General features: G+C 42.2%; 1 protein-coding gene across 3 annotated transcripts in view; it reads right to left on the reverse strand.

Annotated features, from left to right (window-relative positions):
* SLC6A6 (solute carrier family 6 member 6) overlaps positions 1-20,733 on the reverse strand; it is a 74,735-nt gene extending 54,002 nt beyond the window's left edge. Inside the window, exons 1-3 of one of the 3 annotated variants that reach the window (XM_024207517.1) lie at positions 20,578-20,733; positions 14,599-14,634; positions 11,608-11,673 (exon numbers count right to left, since the gene is read on the reverse strand). In XM_024207517.1, the coding sequence (XP_024063285.1) occupies positions 11,608-11,662 (55 nt within the window). In that variant the 5' untranslated portion in view covers positions 11,663-11,673; positions 14,599-14,634; positions 20,578-20,733. The remainder of the gene's footprint in view (positions 1-11,607; positions 11,674-14,598; positions 14,635-20,577) is intronic. The other 2 variants (XM_024207518.1, XM_024207519.1) reach the window with 2 other exon arrangements.
* Between the last annotated feature and the right edge of the window lie 4,533 nt (positions 20,734-25,266).

A 25,266-nucleotide genomic window follows, 5' to 3' on the forward strand; every position in this document is an offset into this window, starting at 1 on the left:
ACAGGGGGAATTCATAACTTTACATATAATGTTGCTACGTATATTTCACCATGATAGTATTGACCAGCATCTTACTAGTTTCCAAATGATACCTCACAAGGCACATTTTGTACAAGGATTATTACAGTAGTGAGGAGGGTGTGACCACAGGGCTGTTTTGGGTCACACACTGCAGATCATAGAACATTGGCCTACCGGCCTCTCCCCTACCCACCTCACTCTCCCCATCTCCAGCCAGGAGCTGTGGAGACCCTCCCAACGGTACAGATGGGGTAAAGAGCATCCCTGCATAGGGTGACTGCTACTCCTCTGCATCATACAGCCACAACCAATCTCCTCTCATGCCAACAGGCCTAAAGCTCAGCCACTGTCTTCTTGTGCCAACAGGCTTGTCCCACCACAGACCCAGGTACAGGTGAGTTCATCAGCAGGACTTCTTGTGATGCTTCCACCACAGGTGAAGATCCCATATAGGGGAGAGGAGTAATGCAATGGTGGTGGGTGGTTTGCAGAGGTAGGAAGAACTGATTAAAGCTATTACGCTCTTCATATATAGTACTGGTAACTGTGTAGTGGGAATGTCCAGTTAAAAATTTGTTTTTGTTCACATCAAGCCAACTACTGACCTAATTTAACATCCCCTGGGTGTGTTAGCTAAAAGCCTAGTGATTGTCAACAAGCTAAAGTGAGCACCATGGTCCTGCTGCTTTCCCTGCCATACTGCTCCTGATATGCCAGTTTTCCAGGTTTGAAAGGACAATACATTATTCTACAGCACTAAATACCCCCTAAAGTCCCTAATTTTTAAGAGTGGTGCCTTGACGGTGCCCACAAAATGTATGTGTGCATGCAATTTATATGGCACAACGGATGCATTTCCAAATGTTGTTGGTATGGTTAAGGAGGACCCTTTAAGTCTTGTCCCTTAAAATCTCTTTTTTTCCCTTTTGACTGATTTGTTTGCACTAAATAATAATTCACCTTCCTACTAAACCTAGCAAAGTCTTTTAATTTTGGTTTGGTTTGGGTTTTTTGCTTCTAAGGGGCTGTTATATAATGAAGTTACAGTTCATTAGTGTGCCTGAGCATTAATCTTTTCTATAACCTCTGATAAACCATGAGCAAACACTTACACAGTCTAGACTATGGAGACATTTACCTGATCATGTAATGTAACCTCTCTCTCAAAAAAAAGAGAGAGCTTATGAACTTGAATATTTGCAATGTTTTGTATAGTACCAATTGACTTTTTGTATGTGATTAATAATGTATTGAATCTGTCCTATGCATTTTATATATATATATATAAATACATGGAATCATTAGGCAGCAATCTTTCATTTGGTGCTATGATTTTATACTGAGTAGGTCTCAACTGTGTAGAATAAAAATAAAGTAGGCATTGGATGAAGCAAGCATACAAAGAAATATACAAATATATTATTTTATAGCTTTTTTTTCCCCTTGGGAATAATTTCATTTCCCCCTAACATGCTTTGCTTTAGCAACAAATTCTCAATTCATCACTACATTTACCCATATTGTTTACTCATGGGCTAGTCTCAAAGGTTGGTCACATTTTTTCATATAATGTTTTCCAAATACTCACTCCAACTACATCAGAATAAATGTTTGGGTTAAACAGAAGTTGGTCCAAAAAAAGATATTACCTCACCGACCTTCTCTCTCTGGGGGAGAATAAACATTCGGTATTTAAATATTATTCAGGGTTTGGGGGGTTTTTGGCTATTGCTATGCATAAGTAATATGTGACACTATGCAAAGAAGTAAAAAAAGGAAATGTCAGAAGCATTCAAATTTCCTTGTAATATACCCAGTGGTAAGCAGAGGAGCAGCTGTTGCAATACTTAAATATCTCATACAACAGATTTTGACCAATTTTATAACCAGGCTGTAGCATGGATGAGATCCTAACTGTGTGGATGGGACCGTATTTCTACATTATTTACTGACCTTATGTATCCATCTAAGTTTTAGACCGTATTTGAGGATTTATTCTAATCCTGCTTATGAGGACTTTTATAACATAAACATCAGATTGTAAGTGGTTTCTAACATAGGGACTCCACTGTGTAGGTTAATTATGTTTTAATTATGTCGGTGTACTGGGCAAACTAGTCCTCCCAAATCCCTGATCTCTGTGTGGGAGGGAGGACATCCCAAAATGCATTGTTCACAAAAATCCATGCCCTGGCCCCAGCATCACACATCTCCTCACCCTTCTCCGCCACCAATATGGTATCTATGCACCAAAATTTGCCCAGAATGCACTAATAGCAATATGGTTGTGCAGCACAGCAGGTTGGAGTTGCCCAACAGTACTGACACCAGATTGTGCAGGAAAAACTGTTGCTGTGTGCATGCACTGAGCCATGTTAGCTGTGCCCACAGCAGAGGAATACACCAGAGTCCAACTGCACTGTGAATGTGGTTCCACTGAGCGTAATTGGAGCCCTGGGCTCTAACGATGAGAATGAGTTACTTGGGAGTTTTGTTTCGATTTCTTGTCTGCAGTGGGGCCTATAGTTCGCAGAAATATGAGTCAGTGAGACAAATTAGTTGTAGACTTTTAAAATGACGCAGGCCAGTGCTGATATGATAAGAATCTTTGGTTCTCTTACTGAGGTAAGAATGTTTCTAAGGCACTTTATAAGACAATCTTAGTTCATAGCCCTTGAACAATAAGAGATTTTCATTCGGTTTGGAAACCGGGGGAGGGGAACATTGTTTATTTACTTCAAGAAAACAGCAGCTGAACAGAAGCTTCAAACTTTATCAAGATAGGAAATGAAATCTAACAGTTACTGGTATACAGAGGGAAATGGAGACCAGGATGTTTCTGCAGAGGATATGCCAAAAGAAGAAGTGATAAACTGGCTGCATAAGCTGGTGGAGACGGTAAGCTTTGCACAGTTTGCTCTGCTCCAAATTGTCAAACCTCATAAAGAAGCAAAATCATGAAGATCATATGATGTTTTCTCTCTGTTTATGTTTCCATGCATCTTGTGAAAGGTGCCAACCCAGTTCAGTGTCCACTTCCCCTGCATTTCCCCCCACCATCAATGTGCCTCCATTATAACCCAGAGGGATCATCATATCCAGTCACAGAAGGGTAGTTCAGCCTTCATGGCCCATCCACTGCTTGGATTCTCTGCTGAGACTCCCTACAAGGGTGTCAGCTCTGAAGGGGATTCCTGTACTGGAGGTAGATCATTAACGCATTTTATATTGGGGCTTCTGAATAGCCTCCAACAGAAAGTAATTTTGGTCACTACTGACCTGATTTAAACAAATGAGCTGGAGGTGAAAGTCTTCCTATCTCACTACCAATCCCATGAAACATCTAGTTCTCCAAAATATCACATGACTTTGATTAATTTTTAAACCAGAAGTATATCTTCAGTTCTGCTTAGCCACATAGCTTTGACAGCTTTCATATAAGGAAAGCTGCGCTGTTGGTTTTGTGTCGAGAGATATGAGAAGCAGATAGTGCCTAAAGCAAACATTTAATTTCTCTAAGGAAACTGAACATGCAGACCACTTCTGCTTGCCATGCTCTGAATGTGGCATAGGTGCTCCGCATGCAAGCAAAAGGGCCTGATCCTACACTTTAAACTCAGAGAAAGAGGCCACTAAAGTGCCACCTTGACCTCAACGACCTTGGTGCAAGTGAGGAGTACAGGATCAACGCTGATATGAGCAAAGAATACCAACAGTGCCAGCCTAATACCAGTGTCTCTCCCCTCAGCTGTCGCCCCGTTGTTGGTCTTTGTGGGTGAACATGTTTCTGTGTATGACTAGACAAAACATAGCAACTCAACCATTTTCCTCCATCCCTTATCTTTTCTATCATTTCTGACAGATATCAGCTGATGGTTTTAGTTATATATTGCTTTTATATTCCAACATTGGGCTCTGTAAATTTCACTTACGTAATCTATTGCTTTTTACCACTTTATGAAGGTGCAGTTCAGAAAACTGAACAGATGGGGCTAAATTATTTCCTAGTGTATAAGCCTAGCCTATCCTTCTAGGGTGAGGGGCAAGATTGGCTCTTAGTAGCTCCCAGCCAGCCTTTCTCTCTGACATCCAGGGAAGCAGAGCAGGCTAGGAAATGTAGTCCATTATGGCAGCCATATCTGTAGGTTTAGCTTCTGACAAGGCCTGATGGGAAATAAGGGGTCCATATAAACAACACCCTTCCCCCAGATAAACCAGAGACCTGGAAGGAGTCGGGCTGTTGGAGTAGAAACAGCAGTCAAGTAAAGGCATCTCCTTATGTTTTACCGTTTATAATTGTTTGGGGATTTTTGGTAATGTCTTTGCAGTGGTTACCTTTGAAAATTATCTGGAGTGACAAGTGAAATTGCATGTAGTTCTGCATCTCTTTGAGGCAGGTTAAAATAAAGTTACTCTGACAAAAGGAATGTTCTGTTAGCACATTCGGCCAGTGAAAATTTGCTATTTCCTGAAGCTCAAAGAAGCCCCTCTTCATAGCCAAGGCTCTGTGGCTTGGAGTTGCTGAACTGAAAAACAGCTAAGCTGAGAAGCAGTGGCTCTGTGCAGCACTAGCTACCTTGTGTGACCTCTATCTGCTGCAGGGAGGCAGCACATAGTGGCACAAGCAGTGAGTCACTATATAGATCCTAAATGCCCAGAGGCTCTTTTTCATAATTATTTAAGACTGTACCAATATAAAATGGGAATTTCGTATCGGTGGGGGATGGGGTGGGAGTTGAAAGAGTATCTATCATTTAAATGTCCCAAACTGTTATAATCATTATTACATAATTATTTATTAAACACTTTATATCACAATAACGTCTCATGGCACTTAACAGAGATTTAAAGAGCCACTGGGTGAAATCCCAGTGCCATTGAAATTAATGGCAAAACTACTGATTTCAATGCCACCAAAACATCAGCGAGGGTCCCTGCCCCAAAGACCTTACAATTTAAATTTCTAGCCTCAAGATCCCGATTCTGATCTCAAATGACCTCAGTGGAGTAACTCCTGTTTTATGCTAGTGTAAGTGAGATTGGAATCTGATCTAAAATGAAGTTACGCTGGTGTAACTGGTTTGGGCCCTAAAATAAGAGACAGAGGAAGGAGAGCTTAGGGAAAGGAGGGACAAAGATTAAAGTAAGTAACAACAATACTGTACGAAAAGCAAATTTCAATGCTCTGATATTTCACACATTCAAAACAAGTAATTGGAAAGAAAAATTTAGAGAGGATATTGCATTATAATAGGGGTGATCAACAGGGTGACCAGATAGCAAGTGTGAAAAATCAGGACAGGGGGTGGGAGGTAATAGGCACCTATATAAGACAAAGCTCCGAATATCAGGACTGTCCCTATAAAATCGGGAAAGCTCTGGGTTGAATATAAAATAGCAATGGCCCCCATTAGCACTATATTAGTTTATACTCATTTTATCTTCAAAGCACAAAGCATGTTCCTTTAAATAAACAGAAAATGCTGAATGAAACTACATATTCCAAATAATCATTACTGCATTTCACATGTCCTGTGACTGACTCCCCGTGCCACAGTAAACTGGTATACACGGTAGTTCCGGATGGTATAACTCACTGTGTAATGTATTTGGAGTGGTTTTAAACAACTAGTTGTTTGGGGATTTTTTTTTTAATTGTCATTTCCCAGTAGGCCATATAGAAATAGTCACATCATTATTATTTATTATTCTTTTCGAATGGTGATGTACTGTTTTTAGTGGCCGGAAAGTGTCGTGAATGCTCGAGACATGTTGCATTGCAGGGAAATCTATCCAAGCCACTTCCAGTTTGTCAAAACACGTAATTGGTAAGTGCTATCTGCAGGTACTGCAAGTGCACATCTTGGCTGGTGCAAGGAGCAATCAGCTCTTTTTGGCTGCAAAGACTATTCAGCACCTCACAGAAGGCTCTCAGCACCTGGCAAAATCAGGCCCTTTTATGTGCGATTATTCCCATGAAGGGGCAAAATCAGTAGAGGGTGAGACAAACATTCTGCTCTTGTCTTCAGAAAATAGCCAGCCTGCTGAAGGGACACAGCTAACTGGTACTCCATAGAGCAAATTATGTTCTTTCTGTTAGGGCAAAGATGTGCTATCTTTGCTCATTCTGCCTGAAGACCAGCCCCGCCTGTGAGGAGCACAGTCATATTAAGGGAAAGAAGATAGATCATCTGTCTTTCAGTCAATCTGCCCCAGGACAGGAATAGATTGACACCTCAGGAAGGAACTCGTCATTAATGAGAGCCTGGAGAAGCTGAACAGTAGAGTGCACGCAGCATAGAGCAAATCCTGCTCTGAAGCCCTGAGTTCAATATATCAAAAAAGACATAGTAGAATAGGAAAAGGTGCACAGGACAACAAAATGATTAGGGGTATGGAACAGCTTCCATACGAGGAGAGATTAAAAAGACTGGGACTATTCATCTTAGAAAAGAGATGAGTAAAGGGGAGGGGACAATATGAGAGAGGTCTACAAAATCATGCCGGATGTGGAGAAAGTGAATAGGGAAGTGTTATTTACCCCTTCACATAACACAAGAGCCAGGGGTCACCTAATAAAATTAAGAGGCAGCGGGTTTAAAACAAACAAAGGGTGTACTTCTTCACGCAACGCACAGTCAACCTGTGGAACTCGTTGCCATGGGATGTTGTGAAGGCCAAAACAATAACTGGGTTCAAAAAAGAATTAAAGAAGTTAATGGAGGACCGGTCTATCAATGGCTATTAGCCAAGATGGTCAGGGACGCAACCCCATGCTCTGGGTGTCCCTAAAAACCTCCAACTGCCAGAAGCTGGGACTGGATGACAGGAGATGGATCACTTGAAATTGCCCTGTTCTATTTATTCCCTCTGAAACATCTGGCACTAGCTACTGTCAGAAGTCAGGATACTGGGTTAAATGGACCATTGGTCTGACCTAGTATGGCCATTCGTAGGTTCTTAGAAGAGCCTAGGCTAAACTTATAACATAACCAGCTAATAATTGAAAGGGTGTTAAAGTGTGTCTACTTGGCTTCAATCCTGTTAAGGTAACTCGACTGAAAAAAACAACACCACATTTTTTCCCAGGTAAACGGAGCCTAAATTACACCATTGTAAATTTGGAGGGAGTCCACTGATGTCAGGAGTGGTTATCAGATTTACAAGTGCGTCACTGGGGAGTGATATGACCCAATGGGATCTTGCCTGAGTAACAACTAAGCATTATTGCAAAATTCCCATTGATTTCAAGGGGAGCAGGTTCGATCCTAAGTAAGGACTGTAAAACGAGGCCCCATGTCTATGGAAATTAAGGGCCTGATACTGATCTCATTTATACAAAGGTAAATCAATAGTAGCAACCCTGCAGTCAGGAGTTATCACAGCGTAAATGAGCTCAGAATCAAGTCCTACATGTGTGTTTCTTTGGAATAGAATTTTGACAGCTTTCCTCTCAACATTAATGCTATCTGAAGATAGGGACTGTAGGAGGGAGTCTTTGGCCTGGTCTACACTGGGGGGGATCGATCTAAGTTACGCAACTTCAGCTACGTGAATAAGGTAGCTGAAGTCGACGTACTTAGACCTACTCACCGCGGTGTCTTCACTGCGGTGAGTCAACTGCTGCCGCTCCCCTGTTGACTCTGCCTGCACCTCTCGCGGCGGAGTACAGGAGTCGACGGGAGAGCGCTTGGGGGTCCATTTATCGCGTCTACACTAGACGCGATAAATCGACCCCCGCTGGATCGATCGCTGCCCACGAATCCGGCAGCGCCGGCACAACCCATTAGACGACCTAGGCAGTCGCCTAGGGCACTACAATTTGGGGGGCGGTGACCGCGGCAATATTTCGGCGGCGGGACCTTCCGCCGCCTCTGTGGGGGGCGGCATTTCGGGGCGGGACCTTCCGCCGCCTAGAGGGCACAAAAGCTGGCGGCGCTCCTGGAATCCGGCAGGTAGTGTAGACATACCCTCTCACTTGGAATCACATGAATAAACACCTCTTCCTATAGCCCTATTGCTCCTCAATCCCATGGCCGACAATTATTGCCTCAGTGATGTTCTTCAATACTGTGTGACTTAAATGAAACTACTGCAGTTACAAATACCTCATTCCTGGGTTTTGCCTTTTAAAATGTAAACCCTCCAGTGACTGTGTCATCTTACGTGTTTTTTCAGTGCCTGGCACAACAGGACCCAATTGCTGATTGGGGCCTTTGGCCATGACCTTAATATAAACAAGAATGAATAAATGACCTGTTCTGCTCGCTTTTTCACCTTGAGTCTACTAAATCATTTAATTATCACAAGAATGTAAACCAACTGGAGTTTTGCCTGAACAAAGACTGCCAGATATTTGCCCTGTATTCTTTTATTATTATTCTTTATCGTCTCTTATACTATTACGCATAAAATAGCCTCCTTTTCAATACTTCCTATTTTCTACCTTTTCATCCACAGCCTTGATTTATTAACACATTTGTTGACATTTTTCTCCCCTAGCTTTGCATGGGAATGTATTTCATAAAAGTGCAAAAACAAATCAAGAACAAGCAGAATCCTTCTGAATCAAAAGGCTTATTGAGCTATCAGTAGAAATGCCAATGTCTTCACCGGATAACAAGGAGATGAAAATGTTATTTTGTTATAATCTCCCATTCCTTAGCTCAAAGGACCTATACACTATTTCACTGGAGTACATAGTGTTTCAGGATGAGCACACGCTGGTTCTTTTATTGGTGAATCTATTGTTTGTGATATTTCATGGGTGTGTATTATTTGTAGTTGTTGCTTTCATGTAGCAACTGTAATAAACTAGCTGGATTTATGTTCTTATTATTTAAAATCAGCCTTGTTACATTTACTCTTTGAAAAAATAAATTTACTGCATAGGGAGTGTTACTGACTCCATTTGCAAGTCTTTTGCATCAAATATGTGAATTGCAAAGTGACTTGGCATCCCTACTCATATTTGGGAGAGGCAAGACAAGATAACTTTAACATGTAATTCAAATTACCATCCAGAACAGGAAATAATCAGATTACTTCACAAAATTACTTTTTGTTCTAATTAAGTAGTTATTGCAATCAATTACTTTCACAATTGTATCACTATATAGTGTGTGTGTGTGTGTGTGTGTGTGTGTGTGTGTGTGAATTACTAACTGGTCCTTTCTGACCTACCTAAACCTGTGACAAGACTCCCTTCTATTTTCGGGAAATGGCCCACATGGAAACCTCAGACCAACATTTTTGAAGAGAGACTATAATCAGAATCCGGACCCAGACACATCATATTTTTCCAGCTGACATCTAGCTCTACAGAATACAATGAGCCCAATTAAAATCCCAGATCCAATTCTCTGGATATTCAGACTCCATATTCCAACTTTTTAGCAGCTCTCACCCATCTCTGTCACCATCATTCACCTTGGCCACTTGTTTCCTCTCTGCTACAAGGTGTTATGTATATAATACAGCCATTTCGTTTAAACTTTTAAGGATCACCTTTGATCTGGTTTGATCTGAACCTGGATCAAGCTGGGTAGTCTGACAGCTACACCAGAGTTCAGTACAGAGTCCAGGAAATGCACTCCATGACAGCAGTGAGCAAACATTAAATAAAAAGCTTTCACTCACACTTGTATGTTTGTTTGATTTTTCATGATTCACCAAACTTTATATTTCATTCTTGGTGCAGATGCCAGAATCCCAGCAGTCCAGCCTCCCTCAGGGCAATGGAAGAGGTGTGATAAAAATACCAGTGTATATGAGAGAGTTAGATTAAGCAGTTCTATAAGAGTGGACTGATGTCACCCCGTTGCTCACGTGAGCAGAGCTCAACATGGGTGAGAAAGAGATTATCTCCACTATGTGAAAGGCTCTTTCCATGCATATAAGCCATATAATGACAATATACTAACTATACAGAGAGAAAGGGTACAACATGAAGAAAAAGAAAAATGCTAAACTTGTCAGTTTCTACATTATTTACTAATATTTTAAAACTAGTATCAAACAAATGAAGGGCAGGGATGCTGATAAAAATGACCGAGCTGGAAATAGGGTTTGGAGTAATATACAGAGGACAAGTGCAGGAGGGGTATTAAAACATAAAATGTTATGTTTCTCAATTAATTCTTTGCACTGTAGCTAACAAAACAATAACAACTACACTGAAAGATAGGATAAATCTAGGTGCATTAAAATGAACACATCACCATACTGTCTTAAACCAAACCCTAGTGCAATAAGTCGGCTGCGTGCAATGAGATGATATTCAGTACTAGTAAGTGTAAATTCCTGCATTGAGGGAGAGGAAATAAATAGCACAGCTATTAATTGAGGGGTAGCTAGCTGTGAATCTGAGAAAGATCTAAGGGTGATCACAGACCGCAAATTAATACAGAGTCTCAATGTGATGCTGCTGGGGGGGAGATGCCCTGCTATTTTTGGATCTGTATATATAAAAGGATCATATGGAAAGCTAAAGAGATAACAGTGTCATGTTAACACAGCCCTAGCACAACCATAGTGGGAATAGCATGTGTGCAGTTCTGGTCTCCACAGATTAGAACGGATATAGAAAAATTAAAGGAAACACAAATAAGGGCAATAAAAGTGATCCAAGGACAGATGGAGAGATTGAAGGAACTAAATTAATACAGTCTAAAAGTGAGAAGAATCTGTGGGCCATGAGCCATCTATAAATACCTTTAAGGTATGGTGTGAAGGTAAGTAATTAATCAGGCTCAAAAGCTGGTAGAACAGGGAGCAGTTGAGTGAAATTAAATAAGGAAAAGTTCTGGATGGAAGGCAAGAAGAAGTTCTTTAAAGTGCTGCACCTGAGCAATGGCACAGAACCCCAAAGGAGATAGTCCGGGTACAGTCATATTCAAGAACAGGTTAAACAAGAAGCTAGGGGAAAAGATGTAGACAATAGCCCTCTTAAAATCCAAAGGCGTACACTAGGCAATCTTTTTTTTTTTCATGTTCTATTTACTTTGGTTATCTGAAAGGCTGGTGCTCCTACACAGATGTATATAATATATGAGGCTCACAGGATTTGGCCCACTCTGCTGCTATATATCTGGTTAAAATCCAACCCAGGTCAGTTGGTTGTCCTGTGGCTTATGTAAAATGAGTTTGGTGGATTTCTGGAAGAATGAATGTCCTCATTGCAAAAACCATCATCCCAATAAGCAGACTTATGGGCAGTTTCAGCATTGAGGCCAAAGGCTGAAAGGGCATGAACTCTGAACTACCTTTGTCTTTTTTTAACACATAAAGGTGAACCTTCTAGCTCTGAGTTCAGAGACACTAGTACGACAATGTAAAGTGGAATCTTAACATGGTTGCTGCTCATGTTGTACCTTGTCTGTGGATCAGCTGAGAACCAATACTGCCAATATATCACCTTTCAGGAACGCTAAAATACACAACACTTAAAAAATATAAAAAAAGGGGGCACTGGTAACAAGTCCTAGAATTTTTAATGACAAATGGGTACACACACACGAGGCATATAAAGCCATGTAGCATCATTGCCCCCACCCTTTACAAATATCCCATCCCAACTGCACTCACCAGTTGGGACTTCTGTCCCCTCCTCACTGTGGATGGGCAGTGGTGATTCCTCCATAGGGTGAGGCACTGATGGAAAGTAATGAATTGTGGTAGTATCTGTCGCAAAGTGACAATCACAAGACGGTCCCTTTATTATCATTATAATACAAATGCCTGGTTACTGTCACAAGGAGTCCTTTTTCAAAATGTCACATGGCAGGAGGTGGCCCCTGCAAATATTTCATGTGTCCGAGGCACCTCTGAGAATTCAGATATATCAGTGGGATCCACCATCTGAAGTTTGAAATCCCTGGGCTTAATTTCCTCTTGAGAGTTCACATTCTGGGGGGATTATTAGCTTCTGAAAGTTTAACATTACCGAAGAGGCCTCATTTTGGTCATTCACAGTCGATGGGGTTAATCCCAATCTAGAATTCATATCCGTAGAAGTTTAGACCCTTCTGAAAATTCACACTGCACAGAGAGGTTTCTATCCTGGAAGTTTCATAATTCCAACACTTGACAATATTCTGATTATTCACATCCCTGGAGTAAACTCTCTTTTGGAAATTCATACTGTTGAAGAAGCCAAAGGGAGCCAAGGCACTAAGGCACATATAGAGACAGGTTAAAGACATCAAATCTGAGTCATGATATTTCATACACAGAACCAGCAGAGAGAGGCTCTGGTGCTCAAAGCTTGCCTTTGGCTGCTGAAATGCCACAGCAGGTGGTAGAAGGTTGTACTGCATGTGGTCTCTAGGCCATAAATTTTGTATCACTGATCCATTTTATGGAATATATTCCAGTTACAAAGCTCTAGATTATCCAGATATTCAGCTTTATGATATTAAAGTCACTAGAGGGAGATCTTTGACTCTGCACTCCAATGGGCTCCAGATTCTGGTGTACAACGTCGGGACACCATATCATCATGTCTTTAGGTTTCTTTTCCTATTTGGAGCCTCTTCCTTTAAAGATGTTTTTTGTTACCCTGGTGATTCCTCTTTAAAAAACTGGGGGAAATGTGTCCTTTGAACTCTTTTCAGGAGACTTGAATTTTCTATATTAGGGGTCCCATGTTGAAAAATGTGAGTAATATGACTCCTGGAATTTTTCCAATCCTATTGACTTTTAAAAAATGGTACCGTAGCTTCTCAAAGATACGCTCAGTCTCATTTTAGCATCCCAGTGTAAAGGACAATTCTTTTTAATTGCTGGTGTGTTTTTTTCATTTAATATACACATGTTCTTCTCCTTTGAAAAAGCTTATCCTCAATTGATTGCCCTAATGATTTCCATAAAACCAGCCAAAAGAATGTTCATGATTCAAAGATACAAAATAAAATTCTTATAACATTTCTGCCAGAAATATAGCCAGAATAGAGCGAGTTTTCAATAGATTTTTGACTAGCAATGGGACCACACAGTTGTGTCTTGCTAGGTTCAAAGAGGCTACAATCTCTGCCTACACCTAAGCCCTCCTCTTATCGAAATGCACAATAAAGGGTAGCGTAAGAGAGAAACAGCTGAACACAGTTGACTACATAACTACCGTACTATCCAGGGAAATAATGGTCTACAAGGGTGCATTACACAAGCTCCTTTTATCTGAAAGCGGAACTAACATTCCAGCCCAATAACACACAAAAAAAAAACCATTTGTCACCACACAGCGTTTTGCTACATATTAACCAGGAGTTGCTATCTGAGTCTAATCTAGTGCCATAATTCAGAGACGTATGTTATTTTCTGAAAAAAAAATGTTGATTTATGAGAAGTCAGCTTGATGTGAATGCTCATGGCTTGCCACGCCACTTGACATAGGGCGTGCTTCAAAGTTATACAAAGCGGGTCCTGCATTGCAATTAATGCAGTCGTTTTCCTCATTGAGGCTCATTTTGCACTAAGGCAATAATGGTCTTAATCTATCGATGCTGCTTCTTGAAACATTTTCTTGACTTTACTTACTAGATAGAGTCCTGTGGCACCTTATAAGACTAACAGACCTATTGGAGCATGAGCTTTCGTGAGTGAATACCCACTTCTTCGGATGCATGCTCCAATACGTCTGTTAGTCTATAAGGTGCCACAGGACTCTTTGCTGCTTTTACAGATCCAGACTAACACGGCTACCCCTTTGATACTTACTAGAAAGAGATACTGGAGCAGAACTTACTTGACTACTTAAAGTTTTAAAATCAGAGATCTGCAAGCAAAGCAAGTTGCTCGGCGACGTGTAAAACGGTTGAGCTCCATGATGTGTAGCTTTACATCCTCTGTGGAGAGTCCTGTACAAGATTCATCAGCCTGACATAGACTGAGCATTTATTCTGGAGGCAAATGTATTCCCAAAACATTTGCAACCATATTCATTGATGGCTGGGGTTAGTTACTCTCATTTTAGAGGGTCCATGGGTTGTAAAAAAAGGCCTGAAATATCTGTATGCTCCAAATGGCCACACACACATAAATAAATAAACCAAAACAACTTTACTGACACAACTTGGATTTTATAGAAGAATCCAAGAGAGAGAAGCTTATTTTTAGCATAGGACTGGAAGCTAGGACTCCTGAGCTCTGACATTGGCTCCCTCTTTGACCTTGGCTAAGTCACTAGGGCTTGATCCAAAGCCTACTGAAGTCAATGGAAGTTTTACCATCAAGTTCAATGGGCTTTGGTAGAGACCCTCAACCTCTATGCATCCGTGGCCACCCATATATAAAGTGAGACGTTACTACATGCCTACTTCACAGGAGTGGTGTGCTCCCCAATACTGTAAAATACTTTGTAATGGTGCCTAGGTACTACCATGATATACACAATAGAACTGCATATATAGATTTGAGATAGCGGGTATTGAGTACTGTTATTGTATAACTGCAGTTTATTTTTACATGCTCTTTATTCGGTGGTTTCTATGAGCAGATGGTAAGCGTTCAGTATTTGAACATTCTAATTACTTTTATAATCCTTTTGTAATTTCATAAATGAGCATAAATAACACTTACATGAAGAAGAGTCTCTCCTGAATGGATTTTCTCTTCCTGTTTTGGGGGGGGGGGGGTGGGGAGGGGGTGAAAAAGAAAAAAAAGAGAAAGCAAATAAATAAACAGATACATAAAATAAAATAAATAAAATAAAAAAGAGAGGGAAAGTCCATCAGGATACTAAGATACATTTCGTTCTGATATCTGTTTTGCTGGTGTACATATAGTCCCTCAGAAAGACAAAACCCACATGAATACACTATGTTATTTTCTGAAAAAAATAACTGCTATTACTTCTCTCTCTTTTTTCTTGGAAGCTCAGATCCTGAGGTCAAATAACATAGGTAAATGTTGGCCCTCCAATGGCAACCACCATACTTAGATTTTGAGGTAATGGATAACTTTACTGCACCTCTACTTCCAAACTTCTACTGGAGTATTTTACACCAATGTCAACCACGGGATAAGTTTAGCAATACAATAATGGCCAGAGCTTAGCATTTTCATTCTCTCTTTGAACGGATAAAAATGCTTTGGGTCAGATCCTCAGCAGGTATAACTCAACTCAATCAGTGGAGCTACAGTGATTTACACCAGCAGAGGCTCTAGCTTTTAGTTTAACCTATCCCAACATACATTTATGGGGAGAACTTCAATGAACATAGAAATGACAACTTCATACTCTGACTTTCCTTCCAAACAATTGGGGAATCATTCCTATAAATGGACTATACCAAGTGCCACTGGAGTTAAGTGGGAATTTGCTGTATGGAGTGCTTAAATGATGGCACTACAGGATTACTTTTTAAAAGCCATCCTGTAGCATAAATGCGGGTTAGTGCATTTGACTTTTTTCATCACTAATCTCCCATTGTAATCTATTCAAAACTGCAATTTTAAAGCATCTACAATTGATTAGGGTGATGAATCAGATAAGGTATTACTTTTAAAAAGCTGTAACTCCTCCAACTCATCTTTAGTTGTTGCATGTTTCAAACTGAACTGAAGTGTTCTTAAGAAAGCAAAAATATCTTTACGGAGTCATTTGTCTACATTCTAAAAACACTACAGAGCATGGCACAGCTGTATAGAGCCCCTGTTTGGTATTGGTTCAGGTGCGTCAGGTCAGGATTGAGGTGTGCTGGCACACTGGGAAGGAAGGGACAGCAATGGAATAACAGGGGGTGCTGGAGATGAGAACTGGGGCGCATTGGCAGAGGGGTGTGATGAGGAGCTTGCACTGACTAAAAGCAGTACCTGGCGCTATACTGTGCTACCAATTCTTCATTTCACCAAATCCACCCTGTTAGTAGAAACAGACAAAGGGTGTTTTAGTGCTCTTGGGGAAATCACAGACACAGGAGAAGGCTCAGAGACTAATTATTTTTATATATCTGAAATTAAAAATTAAATGAAGGTGACTATGTTGTTTGCCTCATTTTTTAAAAATATACTACAGACCTCAGTCAAAAGATCCAGTGTTCTGAACCCACTATTACTGCAGAATACTGTAGGGTTTTTTTAATTTTGGAAACAAAGGGCTTTCCAAAACAATACTAGGGTTGACAGCATTATTATTTGCTATGGACAGAAAGAGCTTTAGCAATGGAACTGACCCTAACCTACATTCTGTAAGCACAATTTCCTATCAGTATATTTCATCAGATAGTGATTTCCTTTACAGCACTCATTTCTTTAAACAAGATATTGTCAGATCCAATAGAATAAGAAAACAATTCAGCTTTTCTCCCCAAAGTGCTTCCAGTATGGTACATGTAATGACACTGTAGAGCAAATAATCTATAGGAAAATAAAGATTTGGAAGACTGAAAGATTATATTGTTATGCTCTGAGGAGGGAAAGCTTAATGAAATAAAATGTGACTGTTTGGGGTTTAAACAGTTCTGCCATTGTACTAAACTGAAAATTCAGGATGCTTCAGTAAAGTGAAAAGACTTTTGTTTACCCTAAATTCAGTTCTCTATGCAATGATGGCTTAGCTTTCCTTTAGGGTTTACACTTCTCTGCCCCACAATTTATACCCTCAGTTGGCTCTGCTGGTGCATTTGGGTGCAAAATGCAGATTACACTTTCAGTGCAGACCCAAGTGGGAACAGCCAAAGTTAGAAAGACACAGAATGGAACACCTCCTTGCTACGGAAAGCACACACAGCACAAAACAATTAGGCTATGAGGGAGTGTCGCTGCAAAGCACTATATGGGGTTTTCTAACCGCGCTATAATCCATAGGACTTGCTCAGTTACAAGCCTCTTTGGAAATGCATCCCCAAGTGGAAAGGAGGCTTTAAGTGCAAATCACTAGGCTGCTTGGTATTCAGATTACAAATTAGGAAATTAATCCTTGAAATTCTCCCCAGTTTTAGCTGTAAAACAAGTCACTATGAAGAACCCTACTGAAGCAATCAAGTTCTGGCAGGCAGGACTTCTCAAACATCATGCACAAATAGTAAACTAGTCTAAGGTTTCTTTGTATTTTTCCACAGCAGTGCTGCACCTCTTGTTCATACATGATTTCAAACATCCTGGAGACCCGTTTTTACCTCAGCTCACGCATTGTGCCATTTAAAAAAATAATCTCAAACCATCAAAAAAATAAAAATGCATAAACTAATGGCTGCCAACTAAATTGAAGGGCCAAATTCTGTCCTCCATTACATTAGTGTACATTAACATCTGGAGAATTATTCCAGGTTTACACCAGAATCTGGCCTGATATCCCTAAAACCAAAGAAGGGCATCTTTAGACAAGCACTTCCACCCATCTGTCCATCTCCTTAATGCCTCCAGATTGCTGGGGTTTACTGCTCTTTATATAGTGCCATAGCACTGCACACGTTAAGCAGCAGGTAGCTAGAGGATTTTGAAGCCAGTTGTCTGACACTACACACTGGAAAATGCAGGTTGGTAAATGGAAAACAACAGAAATTTAAAAATTAAATAGGAATTCCCTTGCCTTTCCATTCTCTCCCCATCTATATTATAGTACAGAGATACTCAGACCTCAGTGGTTCACTACCCAAATTAGCGATCAACATTACTCAAAAGAGCCACAGTAATGTGAATTCATTGTTTAATTTACTATAGTGCTAAATATTCATATTTAAACAGTAGGACAGGGGAGATATATATATACACTAAATATTTCCCCTGTCCTACTGTTTAAATATGAATTTATAGGCCAGTCATTTTGCTGTGATAATTATATATACACCTGTACCCCGATATAACGCTGTCCTCAGGAGCCAAAAAATCTTACCGCGTTATAGGTGAAACCGCGTTATATCGAACTTGCTTTGATCCGCCGGAGCGCGCAGCCCCCCCCGGAGCACTGCTTTACCGCGTTATATCTGAATTCGTGTTATATCGGGTCGCATTATATCGGGGTAGAGGTGTATATAATTCTCACAGCAAAATGACTGGCCAAGTATTATTATTTTATCAACTACAACCGGTTAATAACACAGTAAAAACATCCTGACTGGTTAATAACTTAGTTTGGTTAATAATTAAATTACACAGTGTTTTAATATCATGTGCTGTAAAGAGCCACAGGAAACACATTAAAGCGCCACTTTGAACTCAGGAGCTTCAGTCTGAGTATCACTGATATATCACATTAAGTCTGCCTGTCCTCCATATCCTGCCCTCTAATGGCTGGAGTGTCATAGTTCCATCTGCCTGCGAAGAGACAGAGAAACTATGTCACCCCCTACTGGCTGCAGCCTAAAGAGAATATGAACCATAAGGGAGAGAAGGTGGAAGAGAATGAGAGAGATGAAGAGAGTAGTGAAGATGGAAAAGGTGAGATGGAGAGACAAGTGGGGGGGTGAACAAAAAGGTAGATAAAGACCGAAGTGAGAGAGGGGCTATCTCTGAATGTTTCACAGGTACTAGCTAACATTTACTCACCTTTGTTTACTAAAGGTATCCTCCCTCCAGACACATACAATTCACCCTCAACTTGTGCCCTGATATTGGAGGCAAATGGCATTATTAGTACGGTAGCTATCCCTTGTAAAAACTAAAATCTCCCTCTCTCGCCATGACCATACTGTACACTTCTGTAAAAGGTTTCAGAGTAGCAGCCGTGTTAGTCTGTATCCGCAAAAAGAACAGGAGTACTTGTGACACCTTAGAGACTAACAAATTTATTAGAGCATAAGCTTTCGTGGGCTACAATCCACTTCTTCGGATGATCTTCCACCAACATCCCCCTGGGAAAATTTTTCCATAATACTTCTTTGGAGATAAACAGGGCCAAAAAGAGTTGGTCAATTCTGCTTGAATTCAAATCGAGAAGTAACAAATCCATATGCCAAAACTGTAAAAGTTTTGCCCAAAGTCTCTCTCCTCAACATTCCACGACACCAAGTTTTACTGGCTTGATTTCCTTACATTGCTAAAGCCATAGAATCTAAACTGGTAGCAACTGTCATCCAAGTACCAAATTACAACTAACTCCATGTCTCCTGAACAATACAGCTCCACCTTTTGTTGGTCCGACACTGAAAACATTTTGACGTATAAGCAAAAAGATACAGTGGTTACCAAAATAGCACTATAAACACAACCAGTTCTTCTTGACGCATTTTCTTAATGCCTTTCCCAATACGGTTAAAAAATGGGAACTAACCAAAAAAAAGCCTCTCTACACCTTGGCATGAACTGTCCTGAAATATAAAAATCTTTCAAATGTGTTGTCATGTTTCTTCAAACTTGTTTCTGAACTTCTGTTTTCCCACTCTGTTTTCATTTGTCATTTAAAAAATAATAATAAAGAGAAGAAACAAGATTTCAGAACTTATACAAGTGTAAGAATTTTGTCACTTTGAAGGAAAAAAGTAATTCTCAAAGAAAAATATATTTGTTCACCTCTCACAAATGAGGAAGTATAACTAGGTTAATATATTCTGAATTCTCCATCTTTTTATGCATGTTTTATCTTCTGTGTGAATGCAAATTAACTCCCCCCCACACACACCCCTTATCTTCATATATGGAAACTTAGAGCCGTCTCCAAAGTCTGTCTTTTGTTACATTATCATGCACCACTGAATATTCATCACCTTAAACGCACTGGGCCAAATTCTGATCCAATTCACACTGATGTGAATCCAGATTTATTTTTTTGACACCAAGATAACTGAAATCAGAATCTTGACCCACTAACTTCTGACACTTATGGAAACTTTAACTGCCTCTGAAGAAAAGAATGTCAGACCCCAGTCAGATCCATTAGTAGCAGCAACAGCTGCTGTATTGGTCTTTCAACTGGACCTGACTGTTGGTTTGCATACAGCCTTCAAAAATATGTTGCATTTTTCACTGGGGGAAACAGCAGGGGGGGGGGAGAAGAAATGTACTTTTAACAGTTGGAGAGCTGCCAAGCAAGTGGTTAATTTCACACTGCAAACTGTTATCTGAAAAAAAGTTAACACAAGGTGGTGGAGCATGTACGGAGGGCAAGATGGAAATAGCCGCTCGAGAAACCACACGGTAGCCTAGATCGCAATTAAATATAGGTAGATGTGTTGGTTTTTTTAAGGGACTTGAAAAGAAAGAAACGGCACTATTGGCCTGCGCGATCAAAATGCAAAGCGACAGCACGTTGCAATCTATCTAGCACAGGATACGGCAAAACCCAGCAAAAATATGGGGCTTGGGGGGGGGGGGGCAGGAGGGAAACAGACCCTGAGCATAGAGGAGACATTTGCAGCATGGCTCAACCAAGGCAATGCCCCCCGCCCCTCTCTTGTGCCTCCGGTGGGTCCTTTCTTTGCCATCTTCACGTAGTAACAAGAGAAAAGCAGCAATTAGTCCTCCCCCGTTCCCTCTCCTGCCTGGCAGATCTTCTTCGGCAAAGGCAAAAAGCTCGCTGCCTCCCCACAGCTCCTTCTTTGTTCCTTCCCCGTCTTCCCCCGAGCGACCAGCGCTCGAGGCGGTCTCCCTGTCTGGCAGACACTAGAGCGGGGATCTTACCTGCTGCGGGCTCAGGTGGCTGGCCAGGGCTCTAGGCGTCTGCCCGGTGTGTCCTGGGGAAAGGTACCGCCCGACTAGCCGGGCGGCGAGCGAGGCGGGGGTGATTTATAAGCGCTTTCTTCCTGACCTCGCGTCTCTGTTGTCTAATGAGGGAGCGTTGAGCATCCCCCATCCTGCTGAGTGGAAAAACACCGGCTCAGCCTCTTCTTTGGTGGAGGGGCGGGGGTGCGAGAGGAAGGGGTGGGGGGAAGGAGGGGCCACGCTTCAGCCCGGGAGCCGGGGCTGGCAGGCAGCCGGCTCGGCTCCGGGGAGGGGCAGCGGCCGGCGGGGCCGGGGGCAGGGAGGAGGGGGAGCAGCAGCTGCTGCAAGGGAGCAGGGAGGCTGAGTGCGGACACGAGGCCAGCAGCCGAGCTCGGCGAAAGGGAAAGTGGAAGCTTTCCCCGCTGCTGGGGCAGCCCGGCCCCCCCCCCTTTCCCCCCCGGCAGGCCGCCCCCCCCCCCACTTCCGCGCATCACCGCCGCCCCCGCTGGAGTCACTCCGGATTGACAGGGGTGTAACTGAGAGCAGCGCGGCACAAACAGCGGCGCCATGTGCCCCGGATACGCGTTGGAGGCGTTTAGTTGCAGGGACAAGTGGAGTCACACTGCATCTCTAATCCAAGCCCCCCCCCTTTAGCCTAGAACCATGGGGTTGGAAGGGACTGCAAGGGTCAGCTAGTCTAACCCCCTGCCAAGATAGGCAGGATTTGTTGTGTCTAAACCATCCAAGGCAGATGGCTATCCAGCCTCCTTTTGAAAACCTCCAGTGAAGGAGCTTCCACCACCCCCCACATAGGCAGTCTGTTCCATTGTCCTACTGTTCTTACAGTTAGGGAGTTTTTCCTGAGATTTAATCCAGATCTGCTGTGCTCTAGCCGCTCGAGGTTTGTTTCCCCTTCATTCCCTGCATGGCTTTTCGGTGGTTCGATGTCGCTTGTGAAATATATAACAACTCGCTCTTTGTCTCTGTCTGCAGTTCTCAGTTGCTGTGGGTCCACACCACCTTCCCACACTCACTCACGCTCACAGGCTGTAGGGGTTTGGCTGGGGAGCCTTTTTTTTTTTTTCCCCCTCTACAAAGAGTTCCCTTCTCTGTTACCAAGTCTCAGGCTGTACTGGAACCAGGGCAACAGTAATTGGAACACAATCAAGATCTACCCTTCCCCTACACCCTCAACACGCACCGCCCTGACTTACTCCCAGGTTGATGATTGCCACTGAAATTCTGGCTGCATTCAGTTTGGTTGAGACTCAGGTTTTAGGGATGTTTACAGACCTCTGAGATCTATCTATGTAGTCTCCAAACTAAAATCTCACACTGAACACTTCCTAGTTTTGTGGGATTTCAAAGACGGTTACAAACCTAACAACCATCAAGGAAGAGGGCGTGTGGACAAGCAGATAGGACACAAGACTAGAACTCAGGAGACCAGACCCAGGCTTTGTGGCTTGGGCCTTCCCGAGATAATGCCAAACATCTAGCACTCAAGCACGCACAATGTACAAAATAAATACAGTACAGTTTCTACTGTTGGAAAGCACAGCAGTCAGTTGTATTTGAAACTGCCTGGCCATTAGGGGCTTCTCTTCACTAGACTTTTTTACATTGAATTTTGTACATTCCTAGATTCCAAAGCCAGAAGGGACAACTGTGATCATTGAGTCTGAACTGGCTAACACGGGCTGTAGTAGCGCTTCCTCAAAATAAGTCCTAGAGCAGATCTTTTAGGAAATTCAGAAAAGAACGTAATTTTTAAAGCTGATTGTTTCCCTTTCATGATTAAAGATTAATGATAAATATGTGTGTGTATTCAAGGGAGAATAGACCCACTGTTCTACAAAAAGAGAAAGAAACAAAATCCCTTTTCCTTACATTAAAATAACCACGTGTGCAGTTGTTGTTAATCATCGAAATGATGAGCGGCTCGCTGTCGTCTTTCGCAACTGTGTTCTACGTGCTCAGCGTTGTGGTATTGCTCGTTTTTCACAGAATCAAAGCAATTAAAGACAGAAAATATTTGTTCCCTTTGACCATTCCCCTGCCAAAAAAAGAGTTGTTCCCTCAATACATTCCTGAACGCTTGCTATACGCTAACAATCAAATCGTCACTCGTATCATTTATTTTATGTGGCGTAGGTAAAAATAATTACATGGCTTTCCCAGAAAACTCTAGTTGTTAAAGTATTTACTAAATCAACTCACTTCATGCTAGATTTTTTTAATATCGATTTTAAGCAATTTCCCACTAGTTTTAGTAACTACCACACAATAACCCTGAGTTGAATCCTGTGGTGCTGACATGAAAGTCCCATTTTACTTCAGTGGCGCTGCAAGATCAGCAATACATGTATTGTTTTTGTTTTAGGTTTTTTTTAACTAAATCAAATCAAATAAAATGGAACATAACTCTAGCGCCACTTCTGTGTTCATAACAATACTCGGAATGTCAGTTCCTTCCCAGTATTTGATATATTCTTAAATTCCTCTTTTATCATATGAATCGCATTTTCCAAGCTAGGTCTAAGTGTACTATTAATAGACAAGACTGAAAAGGCCGAGAGTTTCTGTAGGCATTTGCTAAACAAAATAATGTAATCTTGATGGGCCTAATTCTGGTGTCATTATTTCACACAATGAACAGCAGTTAAAGCGGGGGGGGGGGGAGTTTTGCATGTGAAAGAACTGCAGGATTAAGGGTAATATTCACCTTGGTAAATGGCCCATGTAAATCCCTCTCTACACCACTGAAGTCCTGCAGTGGCTCTGTTGGGGGAAGTATGCAGACGGGCTCTGCAGGACTCTACACTCCACAAACCATGGGTCCCAGCACTGACCATGCATAATCTGGTGCAGCAGACCCTCAGGTACTATGGTGATGAGCATAGTATAAATTACTAAATAGACCTAAATAGAATAGGGTGGTGATAATGGTGATCCCTTGGAGGTTCTTCATCCAGTAGCTGCTAGGGTATGTCTACGCTATGATAAAAAATCCGTGGCACAGCCGCGGCTGGTGAAGGTCAGCTGACTTGGGCTCGTGGTAGACGTTTGGCTTGGGCTACAGCATGGGCTCTGGGACCCTCCCCCTGGGCAGTGTCTCAGGTTTAAATTTGGAGTGAGATCCAAGCCCCATTGAAGTCCATGGCAACACTCCCACTGATGTAAGTGGGACCAGGATTTCATCCTCAGTCTTTATTTAATGAATTTCACACCACTTAAGGGATGCAAAACTACCTGTGTTCCCCCAGTAGTGCACAGTGCACAGATTTGAATCCAGATCAGATTTCTGCCGTTTGCACCAGCATCAGAGCTGTTTGCTACTAACATTACAGAATTTTGCAAAGAGCAAAAGCGTGATTTCCAAACTTGCCCCAGGATGAGATGTGAAGGCGTAGTGAGAGAGTTTGTTTCCACAACAAAGTGGAAGCTTTTCTCGTAGAGCAACTGTTTTTTATTTTCATGTAAACCAAAAAAATCTCTAGCCTCTTTTTAAACATGAGAATGCACCTGTAATGGGAATGTTTCTACAAAGCCCTTTTTATAAGCTGTTATTGCTTTTTCTTTTCCTTTCTTTTTCTATTTCTTTTTTTTCCCCTTACTTGAAATTCAATTTGGCAATTTTTATTAGATCATGCTTTTAGAGGAATGCAATTAGCCTAACAAAATGTAAGATAGCATATTTGCTATGTTAGCAACATCCACTGCTCAGATTCCTACCTGGTGTGAATTGGCTTTTGAGTAGAACAGTCATGGCTTTGTAGTTGTTTACATTAATTTTTTGATGGAGCTCCATCCTGCTTTTGCCATTGGTACTTTGTTTTCCATGAGTAAAGGTCATGGCACTGGCATCACACAAAAAAATTCTTGCTGTGGAAGCAATTCAGCCCTTCCCTCTGGGTTATCAAATGACTCACATGATAGGACAGGATAATGCACTCAAATTTGGGAGGGAAAAAGTCATGGCATAAGAGGAAGAAAAGGCCACCGAAGCTCTCTTATAGTCTTCTAACACAGGGGTGGGCAAACTTTTTGGCTCGAGGGCCACATTGGGGACTAAAAATTGTATGACGGGCCATGAATGCTCACAAAATTAGGGTTGGGGTGCGGAAGGGGGTGAGGGCTCTGGTTGGGGGTGCGGGCTCTGGGGTAGAGCTGGGGATGAGGAGTTTGGGGTGCAGGAGGGTGCTCCAGGCTGGGATTGAGGGGTTTGGAGAGCGGGAGGGGGATCAGGACTGGGGCAGGGGGTTGGGGCATGGGGAGAGGCTCAGGGGATGCAGGCTCCAAGCGGCGCTTACCTCAAGCAGCTCTCGGAAGCAGTGGCATGTCCCTTCTCTGGCTCCTACACAGCGGCACGGCCAGGCGGCTCTGCACACTGCCCCGTCCGCAGGCACTGCTCCTGCAGCTCCCATTGGAGCACATAGGAGCTGGAGCAGGGCCATGCCGCGGCTTCCGGGAGCTGCGTGGTGCGGCCCCAACCCTGTGCCCCGGCTGGAGCGGGGCCGAGCCACTGATCCAGCCACTGACTCAGCTCCCTGGCCGGAGTGCCGGAGCAGGGCCAAGCCGCGTGGTGTGGCTTACGGGCTGGCTTAAAACGGCTTGCAGGCCAGATCCGGCCCGCGGGCCGTAGTTTGCCCACCCCTGCTCTAGCAT

The sequence above is a fragment of the Terrapene carolina genome, unplaced genomic scaffold (assembly GCF_002925995.2).
Source record: "Terrapene carolina triunguis isolate 2854851 unplaced genomic scaffold, T_m_triunguis-2.0 Scaffold89, whole genome shotgun sequence".
NCBI lineage: Eukaryota > Metazoa > Chordata > Testudines > Emydidae > Terrapene > Terrapene triunguis.